General features: G+C 42.9%; 1 protein-coding gene across 2 annotated transcripts in view; it reads left to right on the forward strand.

The window, feature by feature from the left end:
* The first annotated feature begins 2392 nt into the window (after nucleotides 1–2392).
* Nucleotides 2393–19617, forward strand: part of LOC133150868 (serine/arginine repetitive matrix protein 1-like) — a 40917-nt gene continuing 23692 nt past the window's right edge. Inside the window, exons 1-4 of one of the 2 annotated variants that reach the window (XM_061273470.1) lie at nucleotides 2393–11472; nucleotides 11587–11657; nucleotides 11859–11993; nucleotides 12116–13086. In XM_061273470.1, coding sequence (XP_061129454.1) covers nucleotides 11398–11472; nucleotides 11587–11657; nucleotides 11859–11993; nucleotides 12116–12812 — 978 coding nt within the window. In that variant the 5' untranslated portion in view covers nucleotides 2393–11397 and the 3' untranslated portion in view covers nucleotides 12813–13086. Of the gene's footprint in view, nucleotides 11473–11586; nucleotides 11658–11858; nucleotides 11994–12115; nucleotides 13087–19617 lie in introns of those variants that run through there. The other variant, XM_061273462.1, reaches the window with a different exon arrangement.

The raw sequence follows: 19617 nt of genomic DNA on the forward strand, positions 1-19617 counted from the left end.
TTTTCAGCCATTTCATCTATTCTTCTCTGAACAGAGTTATCACTGAGAGGAATAGCTTTTATAATTTGGTCAGGTGACTTGTGTAGAACTGTGTGTAGAACCTCTCTTACTGCTGGTAAAATAAGCTCTTCTCCAATTGTATGAGGCTTACCAGATCTAGCAATCAGCAAAGAGATGTTGTATGACGCTCGCAAACCGTCAGTAGATTGTTGCAAAATGCTGTCAAACATATTTCCGATGGTTTTCCGTTTCCGAACGTTGTCTCGGAGTGACAAGGCCATACTTTATTCTGGAACAAAAAAATAAATTCAGTGCAAAAATGTCCTTGAATTCCCACAGTAGAAGCCACAGCTCCTCCTGTTGCTCCACTGTCAAGCCATCACAGCTGCGCTTCCACACCTCCCTCACCGCCGACTCCCTGCCTGCATAATCTGCCGCGGAGCCCCGGGCCAGGCAACCGAGGCGGCCAAGGGGATCCTGTGTGGCTGCGAAAGGAACTAGGAGCAGTGAGGAGGGATCAGGCTCATGCTCTGTCACTGCTACTCTTCACATCGGCAGGTGTGTGATTGGGAACTGCGTGGGGCGCACCATTTCAACAGTGGGGCCTCCTGGAAAGGTCAATGTGTTCTTCCTCAAGTCCAACACGCAACGGGCTGCTCGCAGCAAGTCCAATGATGCAGGGATGCCGCACCACTGCCACCACACCCGAAAGTTCATGCACATTCCCCCCACATGTAAAGTCACCACCCCTCTTCCCAGCATTAGGGTGAGTTCGTCCGTCACTGTATGCAGCGTGGCCAGTAGGTTCCGACTGTGCTCCTGCTGAGAACACATCGGGTCTCAATATTGTTGCAGTAGATGTCAACAAGGGCCGCACAAAGAGCATCTGCAAGGGTGATGAGGATATGGCAAAAATCACCTGCATGTGTCCAGCCCACCACCCTCGCGAACGCTGCGCTGTTGTCTGCTTCTGGGGGAAGTGGAGCCTTTGCCCAAAACGCTGTCGCAGAGCACCAACCAATGCCCCATAGTCGTCCCTCTTGGCTGGGCTAAGCAGTAACAAGCAGGACAGGGTCTCCTCCGTGAGACACATGGCCAACTGTAGCGCTTTATTGTTCTCTGACCAGCCAGAAGCCCGTGCCAAGAGTTCAGATTGCACACGGAAAGCCTCCCAGTCCACCTTACCGGAGTATCTCGGTGTCTTGATATGATAACGGTCACCATGGAGGCTGCCACCGTCCTTTGTCCCTCTCATTGTTCAACGAGCCAAGCCCGACATCTGGCGGTCTTCCTCAAGAGATCCACGTGCTCCGACACTTTGGGGTCCAACTCACGACCCCACGCGCCATTGTAACTGCCGTCCACCACCTCCTCCTTTACCCGTGGACGACCACCGCCACAGTCCTTACGCGATGCCATACCGTCGCTATAGATAAATCCCACTTCTGACACTAATGTAGCGTTTCAATGAATCAGGCACATCATGTTTGGTAACTGGCTCTTTATTCCACACAACAAAGAGGAGTTCTAAAATCCGCGCTCGGGGACAACAAAGTCAAGTACCCCTCCCACACGCGCACTCCTGTGATCCTTACCTTTGTGTAGTTCCAGGATGTTGTGAAAATGCATTTGATTAGTGATGATCCAGGGTGTGATAATTTACATTTTTTGACATAAAAATAGGTTTCAGTAACAGTCATACTTATGTTAGCGGCAGATATAAATACACCTTTTGATGTTAAAATTAACCAAAACGATAATTGAACCTAAATAAAAACATTATCCAACCATCACAAATATAAATGTACAATGTTTTTAAATCATATGTTTAAAAATGTAAAAATATACATAAAATATTAAAAAATGGGGGCTATTTAATAGAACAAAACTACTAAATTACAATATAAATAAATAAATAAATATACATTTATTTAGGACATATCAAATAAACAAAACAACCAGCTCGGCGAAACACAAGGGAGAAACAATATAAACATCACTCTCTTGTGACCTTTGCTACTCAGCGCTGGAGCCTGTTTTAGTTTTAAAGCCATTGCGGCCCTTGTTTCATCATCCGTGACCTCTGTGCGTGTCGCCAACAGCTTCTACAAAGATGAACTCGATGGACATCAGGCACCACCCATTGTAGACCTTGGGATTATGCTGTAAAAGAAATATGAATATGGGAAGAAAAAAAAACTACCTGCAAAACCATCCCCCAACAAACACATGCAAACAAACCACTCGCAAAAAACATTCTTGAAACATACAGAGCATGCTCTGTTCAAAATTATTATGTACCTAAATGCAGCAATTCTTTGTTTTGGAGGAAAGTAAGTCGTTTTGTTCTTTTTCTTTAGCAGCGTCGACTGTTTCCAATTCGATGAAACTCGAAGAAAAGTACCGACTTCTTCTTCTTCTCTTTCTTTTTTCTTGTTTTTTTTACGGTGGCGCACAATTTATGCACGTGTCTGCCCCTAGCGCTTTGAACGAAGCAATACAACAACACTTCACACAGATCATTGGTTGTTTAAAACAAAGAAATACAACTTCTGTACATTATTTGTACAACTTATAGCTTGTTTAGGGTTTAATATAGCATATTTGATGGTGGCGACAAGTGGTATAGAAACTGGATGGATGGATGGAGGATGGATGGATTGATGGATGGATGGTTGGATTTAATATTGGTGAAAATATCCGCACTTCACACGGCTCAATGCTTAAAACAAAGCATCACATCTTCTGTACACATATGTATACAACTTACAGAATGGTTTTGGGTTTTGTATTTCATATTTGATGGATTTAATTTTGTCGTCCATTTTAGATCTATGTGTAGACCTAAAATAGACGTCTATTTTAGGTTATTCTTTTTATATCATTATTATTTATTCTGTTTTATGTACATGAAGTTAACCTCTATTCTAAAATAGAGGTCTAAATTAGGTCTATGTGTAACCTAATATAGACGTCTAAATTAGGTCTACATATAGACCTAATATAAACGTCTAAATTAGGTCCACATATAGACCTAATATAAACGTTGATCAGGTTAAAGAAATAACCACACGTCACCCGGATCAATGGTCGTTTAAAACAAAACAATGCAACCTCTGTTTATTACTTAGACAACCTACAGCTGGTTTATGGTTTAATATTTCATATTTAATGGATTTAAATTTGTCGTCTATTTTAGGTCTATATATGGACGTAATTTAGACGTCTATTTTAGGTCTATATACAGACGTAATTTAGACATCTATTTTAGGTCTATAGATAGACGTAATTTAGACGTCTATTTTAGGTCTATATATAGACGTAATTTAGACCTCTATTTTAGGTCTAGAAAATAACCTAAAATAGACGTCTATATCAGGTTACAGAAATAACCAATTCTCATGTACGGATCAATATGCTTGTTAAACACAAATCCAAACAACTTCTGTACATTATATATACAACTTGAGACTTTAAAATTTCGCAACATGATCAGATTTGATGTTTTTAATTTAGACCTCCATTTCAGGTCTATACCGAGACTAATTTTAAAAAGTTAAAAAAAAGGTAAAGTCCCAATGATCGTCACACACACGTCTGGGTGTGGTGAAATTTGTCCTCTGCATTTAACCCATCCCCGTGTGATTTTAATCCATCCCCTGGGGGAGAGGGGAGCAGTGAGCAGCAGCGGTGCCGCGCTCGGGAATCATTTGGTGATCAATTTAGACGTCTAAATTAGGTCTATACATAGACCAGACGTCTAATAGACATCTATGTTTGACAGGAAACCTGGCCTGTTTACTGCAGTCACAAACACCAATATCACCCTTCTTATTAATACAATAACAATAATAAAACAAACTTAATACATCTAATAAAAAATTTATTCAACTTTCATAAAGTTGTTCCTTTGTATTTAATTTATGATTATTTTAATCTTTGACTTTTCTGGTAGTGCAATTGACAACAGATTCTCCATTGCAACATCAACCTATCTGCAGACAGCAAAGGATATAGTTACATATTTACAAGTTAATTTACAATGGAGAGGAATGTTGGTGCGAATTCTCGGCCCCTATACATTTTCATCTAACCAAATCTGGCCCGCTTTGCAAAAAGTGTCATCATAATCATAATCACAAAATATTAATCCATAGTCTTTTTGTTGTTTGCGATCACTGTGAGTGGGCGGCGCGGAACGTCAAAGCGCCGGTGTTGGGTATGCGCACATTGAGCGAGCGTGGACAGAAGTGTAATTTCCCTTCCTGGTTCGTTCTCCACCAAACACACAAATCAACCGGGACGCCATGCCACCATAAAAGAACATGGCACAGATGGAGGAGACTGATGATATTAAAAGAGCGGCGGATATGCTGACGGAGGAAGTTTCTGCTGTTAGACAACAGCAGAAAACCATCATGAGCCTGGTAGAGGAAGTAAAACCTTTCGTTTCGTTTCGTTTATTTATTTCAAACATGTGAAAAAAGAATAGGCTTACGTATTGTACACAATAAAAGACATAACAAAATACATGCATATACACATACAGACATACCTACATTCATACATATAGCATATAGCCGCAAAAGAACCATAAATAACATTCACATGTCTGAAAAGGAGTAGGAAGAAGTATAATTTATTTAATCCCACCCCCTATTTAATAATCCCTAAATACCAAGCCATAAATAATTTTGCCTCAGTTATCCCAACAAAGTACTAAATTACTTTGAGATTACAAATCACAGAGAAGGACAAGCCGATTAATTTGCTGGAGAATCAGGTGGCCGATCTGGAGCAATACACCAGAATGAACGACATCATCATCACCGGTTTGGAAACAAAACCCCGTTCATATGCATGAGCAGTGATGACGCGGAACCAAGAGGAGCCGAGTGAGGAGGACACGACATCCATTGAACTCCAGGTGATCGACTTTCTCAGCTCAAAAGGAATTGAGTTAGAGAGGGGACCATCGAGGCTTGTCATCCGCTTGCAAGAAGAAATATTTATACAAAACGAGCAATAATAGTGCGGTTTGCAAACAGGAAACACAAATACAAGCTACTAAAACAGGGGAGACGGCTGAAAGGATCAGATGTATACCTCAACGAGAATCTGACAAAGAAAAATGTGGATATTGCAAGAATGGCCCGTCTGTTAAGAAAACAGAAGAAAATACAATCTACATGTATTTCAAACTGCAAAGGAGTTATCAAACTAATCGGAACACCAGAACAAGCCAAAGTAGTGGTAGTTGTTAGAGTGGTGCTCACTCTAACTTATTTTGCAAGAACCACACGGGAGACAGTTTGCCCTTTTAGACACCTGCAGGTGGAGAGTCCATTTGTCGCTGTGCGTACAGCGATGATCAAATGAGGTCTGACTCTGGCCTCCCGCTAGAGCCTTTTTATTAAGAGAAACAGGGTGGGGGTGAGAGTGGACTGGATAGACAAAGCCCTTGACCTCTAGTCAAAACATAGCAAAGGGTGTTTTACGACGTTGTGTAGGATGGGACAGGCTAGGTTATTTATTACAGGTTGTATTCCATAATCATACGATCAATATAGTTTGGAAAACGCTGACAGTAGTCATCAAGGAGCTGGAGAAGCTGAGCAAATACCAATAAAACATACAACACTAAGGTAAACACAAACCACATTCATGACAACGGCTAATGACAATAACACCTTCGGACTAGAAACCTTTGTATCTACAGAACATAAATCACAGGAACGAATATGATATTGATCCAGATAACAACCTACTCATTGATATAGGAAACAGCTGCATTTACTACCGTTTTTTTCCGTGTATAGTGCGCAAAATTTTACTAATTTATTGTCCTAAAATCTGGGGTGCGCATTATACATGGGTACAATAAAATGTCAATTTTTTTTTAAATAATATTCTTTTTTTATTTTTTTTTTTTAAAGAAAGTCATAGTACAACAAAACCAACAACAGGACTGACCGACAAAGTCGTGGAACATAAAGACAGGGTGACATTACCAAAGACAGGAACAGAAACCGCATCATGACAGTAACACATGCAATGATCCGACGGTGAGCGAGGGGCAGACGGGACTTAAATACAAAACACGTTACATCGATTGAGGTGACACAGGAAGAGAGGGGCGACACGAACAGAAACTATGGCAACCTAGACACATAGCAAAACTGGGGACGAGACATGACAAATCTCCCTCGAAATAAAACTTGAAATCACCTTTCTTCTTGTTTGTTGTCAATCGCGCATCGCATTCAGCCATCCAAAATTCATAATTGACGACACATCGTTTGATGCGATGGTGCAATCCTTGATGGTGTGTTATTGTCAAAGATTGTTTGTTTTTTAATCTCCATCGCGGACCGGACGTCATACGGAGGCCGCCATTACAGATGCGCAGAACGGTTGCGCAAGACACGTCAGCTCTATAAAGAGCGAGAGTTCAGTTCTCCACCTATTAGTTTCAATTCACAGTTTAATTAGCAGTTTCAATCAGCAAATAACAAAATGCGTATTACAGGTCGGCCATATTTTATTTCACAACACTTTGCCTTGTTCCTTTCGTTTCTGCTGTTCATCCTAAAACACAAAGGCGCTCTTTAAGCAATGCGACAGTGAGCGCCCGGCGCGCTGCGGTTGTGCGACCGCACCAAATTAAGCTCCCTGCGCAGTGCGCACTGAGGTCCACTTAAATTTTAGAAAGTACATCAGGACTTTAAAAATATCTTCTAAATTTCAGCGACGGCTCTGTCACAATAATGCGACCAGCGCGGTGCAGTTGGGCGGTCGGCGGTGCGCTACGGTTGAGCGTTCTCTCTCGCGCTCTCTCTCTCGCTCTCTCTCGCTCTCGCACACACGCGCACACACGCACACGCGCACACACGCAAACCGGATATCATACGGAGGCCGCCATTACAGATGCGCAGAACGGATGCGCAAGACACGTCAGCTATATAAAGAGCGAGAGTTCAGTTCTCTACCTAAATCCGTATTACAGGTAATATTTTATTTCACAACACTTTGCCTTGTTCCTTTCTTCTCTGCTGTTCACTTCAAACACGCTCCATGCGACCGCAATGCTCTCGTATCAGACGCTTGCTCGATCACCTGCTCGTTTGCTGTTTGTCACAATGTACCCTACACAAATCCGAAACATTTGTTGCGGCTCCGAGTCACGACCTGGGGAAAGTTTTGGTTTCCAAGGGTGTTTTTATTCCTCTTCAACGTCTCTCCCATACAGAGCCGCCTTTTTCACGTCCGCACGCCTTTTTCAAATGTGCGCACTGAGCGCAGCGCGGTGGTGCCTTTACGGGCAGTCGGAAAAATCAACGCCAACAAAAAAAAATACATCCAGCCTAGTTAAGACCATACCAAAGACTATAAAAATGGGACCAATTGCCTCCCTGCGTGTGACGATCATTGGGACTTAAAAAAAAAAAAGAAAATTAAAAAAAATTCATAAAAATTGGGTGCGTATTATACATGGGTACAGGCTTTTTTCCAGCATCAGCATGCCATTTTTAGGGTGCGTATTATACATGGGGGCGCACTATACACGGAAAAAAACGGTACACAGATGAGCACTACAATTCAACTTTCCAAGCATAACATATCAATCATCCACTTCAATAGTAGAATCGTGTATGCCACTTCCATAACATTAAAGAGTATCCGAAACAGTTTGAGAACCCATTCAACATCATAGCAATCTCAGAGACATGGAACACTGACAGAGGTGTGGATTTTTAGATGGAGGGCTATTAACTAAATCATATAAATAGAGAGAATAAGAGTGAAGGAGGTGTGGCAATGTATGTGGACAAAGGGCTGAAGTATAAGGTGGTGGAGAGTATGACATCAGCTGTTGATAATCTGGTGGAATGTATCACAGTGGAAATTTGTATGGAAAGAACAAAAAATATAATTGTGAGCTGTGTATACAGAACTCCAGCATCAAGTATTGATATTTTTCAAAACTGGATGGAAAACATGGTATCTAGATCATTGCAGAAGACTTTGTTTATCTGTCAGGGTTTTAATATCGATCTATTAAATCCAAAAAAAGCATAAAATAACTGGACATTACTTATATACAATGTACAGTATGGGCTTATACCCCCAAATCACCAAACTTAGTAGAAATACTCATTGTGCTACATTAATAGATAACAGATTTACAAATAGTATGGAAAACAATACAGAAAGTGGGCTTTTATATAATGACATCAGTGACCATCTTCCTGTATTTATTGTATTTCACTGTAACTTCTGGAAACCCAAGGACATGAATCAGTTGAAATACAAACGTACGGATGAAAACATACAGATATTTAAGAGTGAATTGTTGAAACAAGACTGGAATGGACTTTACGAGGAAGGAGAGATTGACAGCATACAGTATATTTATAAATATCTTTAAAACATTACCGTAATTTTTGGACTAAAAGTCGCTCCCGTCAGGCCCGTTCGCAGCTCTTTGTTTGTGTTTATGTCACGTTTATCTATCGTCTAGCCCAGGGGTGGGCAAACTTTTTGACTCGCGGGCCGAACTGGGTTCTAAATTCGGACCGGAGGGCCGAACCAGGAGCAGATGGACGTAGTGTTTGTGTGAAGTAATATAAGCGACCTGTAAAGGTCATTGCATAAAAGATTTTGGCCTTTAGTAGGTAGTAAAGCATGGATATTCCCAACAAGTTTTTTGAAAACAAATGCATTTACAGCATTAAAAAAAATATATATTATGGATAACAGTCTCCATCACTTCAGTGCCTGCAGGTCAGATTAATGAAAGATGTTTATTTTATGAGATCACATCAAACGGCAAACATTCTGACCAAATATATCATCTTGAAGAATCGGTGAAAGCATACATCCAAATAAAGTAATCAAAACTGCAACACGGTGAGGGGTATCTGAAAATCAGAGCAGAGTTTTAACTCACAAACATCTGGTAACAGAGGTGAGGACGTCGCGAACGTCGAGCCAAATTGGTCACTCTTTTTTTAACATTCGGCACTCACTTCTTTTCTTCGGGCCACTGATTTAAATTGAAGGATTCCAGGGGAAGGTTTGTGGGTGGCTTTAGCGTAAAACGGTATCTGAAAGCTCAGCGTGCGAATTGCAACAACGGCGTCGTCACAGCTCACGCTCTAAATTCGGGGCTGATACAAATAGCGCGCGAGTGCGCCATGTCCGTACTACTGAGTACGTACACGCACTTGTGAGTGTGCACCGAGTTTTCCGACACGGCTTCCGGTAGTAAATGCGCAGGCGAGCGCTTCCCCATCTACTGGGGAAACGCAGTCATTGCAGGCAATATGACCAAAAAAACGTTTTAATAATACAATTTATTCAGGGTTGGCGGGCCGGATTAAACGGTCCCGTGGGCCGGATGTGGCCCGCGGGCCGTAGTTTGCCCACCCCTGGTCTAGCCTGTTGTTGCTCGTTCATGTATGTTCTTGGTGTTGGATTTTGTCGAATAAATTTCCCCCAAAATGCGACTTGTACTCCGGAGCGACTTATATATATATTTTTTCACGTTATTGTGCATTTTATGCCTAATGCGACCTCCGGAGCGACTTTTAGTACGAAAATTACGGTATTACATAAATAACACGTTTATAAAACCATCTGTGTCACTTCAATTCATTAAATCCATCGATCGTCTTTTATGTCAACAATGCCAGCCGGGTGCGCGCCTGACAGCGTTTGCACTTCAAAATATTCCACAGGCCCATATAACGATATAAAAAAAATTAAATTATCATTTTTTTTTTTTTAATTGGGTGCGTATTATACATGGGTACGGGCTTTTTTTCCAGCATCAACATGCCATTTTTAGGGTGCGTATTATACATGGGGGCGCATTATACACGGAAAAAAACGATAATAAGAAAAATGATTGATGAAATTGCAGAACCATTTACTCACATATGCAATATGTCTTTCACATCTGGTAAATTTCCAAATGACAAGAAAATAGCTAAAGTTATACCTCTAAAAACCAGCTCAGTGGCCTAGTGGTATAGTGTCCGCCCTGAGACTGGAAGGTTATCAGTTCAAACCCCGGCCGGGTAATACCAAAGACTATAGAGGCTTTGCAGTCACGTGATTTTATCACGTGATTTTGTGTTATGCCGCCATCTTGCCGGTCAACCGGTCAGCTCGTTCCTACGTGTTCGTACAGATTCAGTTTGATTTCTGCGCTACATTTTCACCGATTTCATCCGAATTATGGCTGATTTGCTATCCAATGAAATTGGGCATTTGGATGAAGAATCCAAGAAACGTTACCGAGAGAAGTTGAACCTTGTTGGCACAACGGATTCGTACCTTTTACCGAGAAGCATGCTAAAATCGCCTGAGCATTTTGCAACAGCCGACCTGCCTGATCTCTCATATCCAGATATTTATAATTACCTCGTCGATTCACCATCTCCGTACACTGGAAAGGACCTTAAGTCATACAAGAGTCTGGATGCCTACAAGTATTTTACAGCAGGTTTTGTGCATGATGGGCTGATATGGCAGATTCCAAACAAGAATCGATTTCTTCTCATAACCAAGGTAAGGAAAATATCATATTGAAATCTGAGAAATTAATTCCTACAATAAAACATTACATAATTTCCAACTATTCAGTATAGAGCTTATGCAACAATTTGTACAAAAATACTTTTTAGAATTCATGCTTGATAATTCCTTTTGGTCTCTTGCTCAAAATGAACCATGTTTAAATGTTCAAGCTAATTTAATGAATGATTCACGAGAGAATTTACCAAATGCCAGGTAAAATATGCATAAATGGACAGTAAGAGGTCTGTCTAGCCTTGTATATTATATCCAAATTAGGGACTGATAATAATATAAGGTATGTCATATTATCTGTTTCAGGTAAAACACTCAACGGATGAATGATCCTCCCCTCAGACCTTGGGTAGCAATAGCAAAATATGGTCAGATCCTGTGCTGGCACTGTACCTGCATGGCTGGATTGGGTGAAACATGTTCACATTCAGCAGCATCCCTGTTCGCCCTGGAGACATTAATACGTATGAAGACGGACACTTCATGCACATCACTACCTTTTCAGTGGCTGAAACCATCAGCATCGCACATAGAATATGCTGAAGGATGCAATATCGATTTTGCCCGTCCAGCCCAGAAAAGGAAGTCAGAAGTTTCAACTCCTGAGGAAAGTGCCGCAAGAAAATTGCTGAATGTTCCTCCACCAACTGAAGAGCAGAAAGCTGCATTTTACAAGGCTTTGTCTGAATGCGGTGACCAGCAATTTTGAGCATTGTCCCTGACTATGCTGACAACTTTGTGCCAAGGGAAGTGAAGCGAAAGCTTCCTGTACCTCTCTTGTAGCTGTACGATTCTGGCAATATGAAACTCCCAGATGAACTTGCACTAAAATGCCGGTCAGAGCTGGAAAAGTTACATTCCATTACCAGAGAGCTGGTTTGTATTTTTTTCGCACTTAGTAATTAATATATATATCATAACGTATTGTTCTCCAACCTGTTACAAATAATCTAATCATAGTGAAAAAAATTTTATTAAAATGTTTTTCAGAGATCTGCGGTTGAAGAAGAGTCCAGGGGCCAAGCAACATCAACAACTTGGTTTTCAACAGCCACAACTAGGTGAGAAATTGGATTTGAAAATTTAATTTGCATTGCAATATAACCGTTTTTTTCCATGTATAATGCGCAAAATTTAACTAGCGTTTTTTTCCGTGTATAATGCGCAAAATTTAACTAATTTATTGTCCTAAAATCTGGGGTGCGCATTATACATGGGTACAACATTTTTTTAATTTTTTATTTTTATTCTTTTTTTTTAAGAAAATCATGGTACAACAAAACCAACAACAGGACTGACCGACAAAGACGTGGAACAAAAAGACAGGGTGACATTACCAAAGACAGGAACAGAAACCAAACAGACATCATGACAGTAACACATGCAATGATCCGACGGTGAGCGAGGGGCAGAATTCATAATTGACGACACATCGTTTGATGCGATGGTGCAATCCTTGATGGTGTGTTATTGTCAAATATTGTTTGTTTTTTAATCTCCATCGCGGACCCATTTTTAGATGGGGTTGGGAGTCGGACGCAAGGAAGCGGTACGAAATGATAATGACCCAGCGGCACACTGGCCTAAACGTTGACGAAACCGGATTCCACATGTCTGCCGGCCGTCCATATTTTGGCGCATCACCGGATGGGCTACTCTCGTGTGACTGCTGTGGCAAAGGGTGCCTCGAAATTAAGTGTCCCTTCTGCATCAAAGATAAAGGAGTGGAAGAGGTTGCTGCCGAGTCCAAGGCGTTCTGTTTGGAGCAGAAATTGAACGGCAATTACGTGCTACGTGAAGACCACCAGTATTATTACCAAGTACAATCACAACTGTATTGTACTGGCAGGAAGTACTGTGACTTTGTGGTATGGAAGGAGAATCTACTGTTTATTCAGCGCATCATTCCTGATGATTCCTTCCTGGCAAACGAACTGGCCAAGATGGACAATTTCTATCTCCGTTGTATTATGCCAGAGGTATTAGCTAAAGTGTACACGGTAGGCCAATCTGTTGCTACCACTGCATCCGCTTCGGAAGAGTCTGTTTGCTACTGCCGTAACCCTCCCACTGAGGATATGTTGGTTTGTAAATCCGAGAACTGCAGCATCAAAGCATTCCACATGAAATGTCTTGGCATAAAACGAGTCCCACAACGATGGTTTTGCCCTAACTGTAAGAAGTTGGAAATAAAACAGAAAAAGTTGTTTCTGTAAGATTCTTTCCTGGTATTTATTACAGAAAAAATATGGATGCAACATCATTATTCAAATGGTACAATTGGGTCGGATAAATTTGTAAGTGCGCATGACACTTGTCGGGACTTCAGAGGGATGACAGTGTGATTGAGACAGTGACATCTGCGGCACGAAAGGCAAACATGAAAAGGTAGAGTTTACATTGTAACTGGGGGGGATCTAGTAACGCTGACAGCACGACGAGTAATAAGGAGAATGATTTATAAGTCCTGGGGTGTTTGTTTATTTGTTTGTTTGTTTGTTTGTTTGAGGGACCACGTGGGCCTCTGGAAAAGGGGTAGGTGTCGGGAGCCCTCGGGGTTCCGATGAGCATTTCAACGAGACGATTGACACAGCTTTTTCTTCGTTGCCCCATCATCACCAACGGATTATTTGAGAGGACTGGCAACACTGGAGCTATTGGGTTGTGTTGCCCCGCCAGCGGTGGCCAACGGGGGCCGGGAGGAGATCCGGCCCGCACTGCTGCCTATGCCATTATGACTCCACATTTTTGCACTTTGATACAGACAGTGGCTATTGCTTGTTGTAGGTCGCCTGGCTGCTGACCAGGGCCTTGCACGGGATTCAACGGCCGTCACGGGCAACAGAAGGACATTAAATTGACAGCCGGCCCGGGACAGCGTCGTCCCGTGCTACCCACCACTGACAGCTCAGAGAATTTCACATCTGCACGCGCTTGTACATGCGAGGGGGCAACACAGCGGGGGATTTAATTTTCTTGCATGTTTTGATAATCCATTTTTATAGACTTACTGACACCAGACACACGCAATCGCGCATCGCATTCAGCCATCCTGCCCAACACACTTAGTCAGTAAAATTCATAATTGACGACACATGGTTTGAAGCGATGATGCAATCGTTGATGGTGTGTTATTGTCAAATATTGTTTGTTTTTTAATCTCCCATCGCGGACCGGACGTCATACGGAGGCAGTATCACTGCGCAAGGATGCGCAAGACACGTCAGCTATATAAAGAGCGAGAGTTCAGTTTTCTTCCTATTAGTTTCAATTCACAGTTTAATTAGCAGTTTCAATCAGCAAATAACAAAATGCGTATTACAGGTAATATTTTATTTCCCAACACTTTGCCTTGTTCCTTTCGTCTCTGCTGTTCACTTCAAACACGCTCCATACGAACGCAATGCTCTCGTATCAGACGCTTGCTCGATCACCTGCTCGTTTGCTGTCACAATGTACCCTACACAAATCTGAAACATTTGTTGCGGCTCCGAGTCACGACGAGGGGCAAGTTTTGGTTTCCAAGGGTGTTTTTATTCCTCTTCAACGTCTCTCCCATACAGAGTCGCCTTTTTCACATGTCCACACGCATTTTTCACATGTCCGCACTGATCGCGGTGGTGCCTTTACGGGCAGTCGGAGAAATCAACACCAATACATCCAGCCTAGTTAAGACCATACCAAAGACTATAAAAATGGGACCCATTGCTTCCCTGCGTGTGTGACGACCATTGGGACTTAAAAAAATAAAATAAAAAATTGGGTGCGTATTATATACATGGGTACAGGCTTTTTTTCCAGCATCAACATGCCATTTTTAGGGTGCGTATTATACATGGGGGCGCATTATACATGGAAAAAAAATATATATATAAACTAGGGGTGTAACGATACATCGATACACATCGATTAATCGATATAATGCTCTACGATTTATTGGCATCGATGCTAAACGTAAACATCGATTTATATCGCCGTGTTTGACCTCGGACATTAGACGCGACTTTATTTTGAAATCCAGTTCATTGTTGCTTGCTTCCTCTTTCCGGGAGCAGGGAGCAGTGCGCGGCGTTGCTGCACGTGAAAGGGGAGTCGACAACTAGTACGCGGCTCCTGGGCTGGTGCTATGGCTAGTGTCCAAAAAGACGAAGAAATTTGCTCCCCTTTAGGCTTCAAGTCATTCGTTTGGAAGGACTTTGGATTCCAAAGAAAATATGGCTCAACGGACAAGACACGTGCAGTTTGTAAATCCTGCCATGCGGTGATCAAATATTCAGGGAGCACAAATCTCGCCGCATATTTAAAGAAAAAACACGACATCAAAGTTCAGTGTTAAAATAAGCACTTTGTATACTGCAATACTCTTGTAATTTCCTAAATAAAGAGTTTGCAGTACCTTGTTGATTTTGCGTATGAATTGTTATAAATCAGGATATTGTTCTATATTTTTTATTAAAAAAAAATAATCGATCGTAGAGCACTATATCGCGATATATCGTGAATGAATCGCAGCAGGCTTTGAGATATCGGCAAATATCGTATCGTAGTTCTTTGTATCGATATTATATCGTATCGTGACAAAACCCGCGATTTACACCCCTAATATAAACCAATGTTCCTTCTAATTTTTCAAGTGTTTGTGCAAACACACACGCTCCCTGTGCACACTGTGGACCATTGTGTGCAACACCAGATTAAATAAAGTTAAAAGTTAAAGTTAAAGTCCCAATGATCGTCACACACACATCTGGATGTGGTGAAATTTGTCCTCTGCTTTTAACCCATCCCCGTGTGATCTTAATCCATCCCCTGGGGGAGAGGGGAGCAGTGAGCAGCAGCGGTGCCGCGCTCGGGAATCAGTTGGTGATCTAACCCCCCAATTCCAACCCTTAATGCTGAGTGCCAAGCAGGGAGGCAATGGGTCCCATTTTTATAGTCTTTGGTATGACCACTTTTGTTACTTCATTTGGCACAAGGTAAAATCTACATTGATAAAGTTTTCAAGCCGTTTTTTAATATGTCAAGTTATGAAATGCCATTACGAAACAAATTGAACTGGGTATATCCCCTTCAACAACGTGCTTAATTATTTATGAGAGTCATTATGAATAATGTGATTGTTTAATTGTTTCAGGTGCAAAAAGCGAAGATCCACTATCCCCAGACTATGTACCAAGTATATTTGAGCATACCCAATCACCTCACAAACGAAAACTCAAAAGTTCATTGAAGATCTTTGAGAGAAGACAAAATCTCAAGCAGCGCAAGAGAGACCGCGAGAGGGCATTGACAGCAGCAGCAGCACTTGTCAATATTTCCCAGTCTGTCCCTTGTGAAAATGATCAACTACCCGCTGGTGAAGATGTCGTGCACGCTGAGATTCGAAAAGAAGGCATGTTGACTGCTGCCACACAGGCACTCGGGAAGCAATGGATTCCCTCACTGCAGAGTAGAAAAATCTGCGTGCAGAACTTGATGAACTGAAGGACAGTTTGAAACGCTGTACATAGAATGACGAATCTTTCAAAGGTAATGATGACAAAGTAACTGGTCTGCCATCATACATGATTATGATGACAACGGCTTTTTTCCAGCATCAACATGCTATTTTTAGGGTGCGTATTATACATGGGGGCGCATTATACACGGAAAAAAAATTGTAGTTCATGCCTCACATCCATACAGTAATGCAGTGATGCATACTGCTCTGTAGACCAGCACTTTGGTGTGGAGTTTGAGGTTCCTGTTCTGAAAAACCCTTCTCCTTAGGTGACCAAAAGATGCTGATGCTTGCTTGAGGCAGTTTTGGATCTTGTCATCCATTGAACAGGTGTCAGACATTATGCTCCCCAGGTATTTGAAGGTGGGCACCGTGAGCAGCTATTGCCCTGCTGCTGTGAAAGTTATTGTTGGGTTTTGGAAGAGGTCAGCACTGGACTGACAAGGTACCTCTGTCTTCTGGGTGTTGCTAGTCAGGGGATTTGTTGTTTTTCAAAGTTTTGACCGTGCAGGATTTCCTTGAAGGTTGGGGGGAGGTCAAAATCTGGTAGGCTAGGATCGGGGAGCTCTGGAAGGACAGTTGGGTCCACTGGGGCTGGCTGGTTCAGCACGGTTTTAAAATGCTCACCCCACCGCTCCACTATCATAGCTTGATCCTTGATTAGAGATGTTCCATCAGCAGATCTAACAGGTGCCAGGGAGAAGTTTCTGGGGCCGTAGATGGTCTTCACTCCGTCATAACTGTGCATATCATTTCTATAGGTGTGAAACTGTATTTCAATAGCCTTTGAGATCCACCACTCATTTTGCAGTTTTCTGAGAGTAGTTCTGGCCTCAGAACGAAGGGCTTGCCATTGTTTTTTTATGGAATTGGGATTGTGGGTTGTTCAGGATGGCTCTATGTGCCTTGTGCATTTTCTCCATGTGAGTGGAGATCTCTCCAGCATTCTGGTTAAACCAGTCCTGGTGTTTCTTGGTTTTGAAACCAATGGCTTGGGCTGGAGTGTCAAAGAGGGTGGTGGCTAGAGAGGTCCGCTTCTCATCCATCCCAGACTCTGAGATGATCAGCGGCTCAATGTCTGCCAGCTTCTCAGCTAGGGAGCGACGGAAGTTGTCACGGGTGTCGCTGCTGGAGAGTCTGGCGCAGTTAGTTGCTTTCCTCTTTGGGCCACCATGACGTGCTAGGGACCGGACATGCATTCTGACCTTTGTCAGGGTCATGCGGTGGTCGGTCCAGCAGTCTGCCCCCCGCATAGTTCTTGTAATAAGCACGTCTTTGAGGTCAGTTTGCCTCATGATCGCGTAATTCATCAGGTGCCAGTGTTTGGACCTGGGATGCATCCAGGATACCTTGTACTTGTTCTTTTGTTGGAAGATGGTGTTTGTGATGGTAAGGTTGTGTTCCGCACAGAGACTGAGAAGTCTCATGCCATTGGAGTTGACTTTTCCAATGCCGTGGGCATCACACCATTCTAGTTCAGCGAGTTTTTTCCAACTCTTGCATTGAAATCACAGAGGAGTATGATTTTGTCATTCTTCGGGATGTGACTGAGGATATCATCGAGTGCCCGGTAGAAGCTCTTCATCATTGTATGGCAAAGTTGGTGCATAGGCACTTATCAAAATGACATGTCGGCATTTTGCAAGGGGGATGCGAAGAGTCATGAGCCTTTCACTGACACCCACTGGTGATTCTGTGAGCTTGAGCAGGAGGCTGTTCTTGATTGCAAAACCAACTCCATGAAGGTGTGGTCCGCCAATGGGGTATCCTTTCCAAAAGAATGTATAACCCTCTCCTTTTTCATTGAGTGAGCCTTCCTCAAGGAGTCGGGTCTCACTGAGTGCTGCCACATCCACATTGTATTGCTTTAGCTTGCTGGCAACGAGTGCTGTTCTGCGTTGTGGTCTGTCCGGACTGGCATCTAGGAGTGTCCTTATGTTCCATGCTGCAATTCTAAATGGTATTATTCTTGTTTTTTGACCGCCTAGTGGAATGTCCCAACAGGTGTGGTTTCCTGTCCGGGTACTGTGCTGAGTGGGCAACTTTTAGGCCACCTTTTCTCTGCCTTTCTCCAATTGGGGTGAGCAGTGCGGTCCCTAAAAAGGGCTGCTCAGACGCACAGGAGTCTACTGGAAACAGTTGCCACTCAATCCCAGCTGCTAACGACCATTGTCCTGTGCCGCTGGTGTGCAGAGTTCCAGCTAAGGGCTTCCAGCTCATTCAAACCTGCCCCCGTAACTGGACGCTCTATCGCTACCAGTCTTTTGAGGTTGGAGACTCAGGTAAAGAATATATCTGCACCATGATGGTTTTTAGAGTGGCATAAGGGGTGCGCTTTCCCCAATGCCACTGCCTTGGTTGTAAGGAGATGGCTCCAGTGGCAAGGGAGTTCCTAGATGACAGGCATCTTCTTACAACTGCAGGAAGCTGCTGAAATCCAGGTTTTTGGGAAACCGCCTCAGAGCGTGCCGCCACCAGCTTGCATTTCTGTCAGGGTGTGTTCCCTTAGCCTTCGTCTGCTTTTACAGCCATTGTGGTGCTTTTCACTGCTACTAACGTCTACCTGCTCCACCGTTGAGGTCTTCGGGATCACTCTTAGTCTGGACTATACCCTTCGACCAGTTCGGCATGGGTAACCCTACCAGGAGTACAAGACTTCAGCCGACATAGCTCTAGGGGTCACGGAGTTACGCAAAGTGCCCCACCACGATAAGGTGGTGATCCTGTAGGCAGGATTAATTTGTCAAGAAATGTAACAAATACCGTTTGCCTCAGGTTACCAGGACTAAGAGGGACCATGGAATACCAACAGAGATGATGGAATGATGAAAACAAAGATTTGTGGGATAAGATACAATTTTCACAGTAACTGCAGCTCTGTGGTTGTTGTTGGCGAATTGATAAACCGATGTTCATATGTTCAGTATGTTTGTTAACTCTTTTGCTGTATGCCATTTTCTGAGCAGCCATCTCCATCTTGCTAACCGTTTTCAATGATTTTCACTGATCTTTCAAGGACTACAGAATATTGTGTTGTACAGTGACATGATCAAAGAACCTACCAAAAGAAAGATTAGACTCATCTTTGTTAGGGTTGTGAAAAGAATAAGGCAGCACCGCATCACTGGCAAAGAAAGCCCAGCGCCGCCTGTACTTCCTGCGGAAACTCAGGCGAGCGAGCGCTCCTCCGGCCGTCATGACTACATTTTACCACGGCACCATTGAGAGCGTCCTCTCCAGCTGTATTGCTGTTTGGCGTTGCGGCTGCACTGACTACAACTTGAAGGCCCTGCAGCGCATAGTGAACACGGCTGGTAAGATTATTGGTGCTTCGCTCCCCTCCTTGAAGGACATTTACACCTCCCATCTCACCCGCAAGGCGACCACGATTGTGAGTGATGTGAGTCACCCCGCTCACTCTTTGTTCGAGCTTCTGCCCTCTGGGAAGAGGTACAGAAGCCTGCGCTCCCGCACCACCAGACTCTCAGGCTGTTAGGATCCTGAACTCGCTTCCCTGTTCT

The sequence above is a fragment of the Syngnathus typhle genome, linkage group LG1 (assembly GCF_033458585.1).
Source record: "Syngnathus typhle isolate RoL2023-S1 ecotype Sweden linkage group LG1, RoL_Styp_1.0, whole genome shotgun sequence".
Taxonomy (NCBI): domain Eukaryota; kingdom Metazoa; phylum Chordata; class Actinopteri; order Syngnathiformes; family Syngnathidae; genus Syngnathus; species Syngnathus typhle.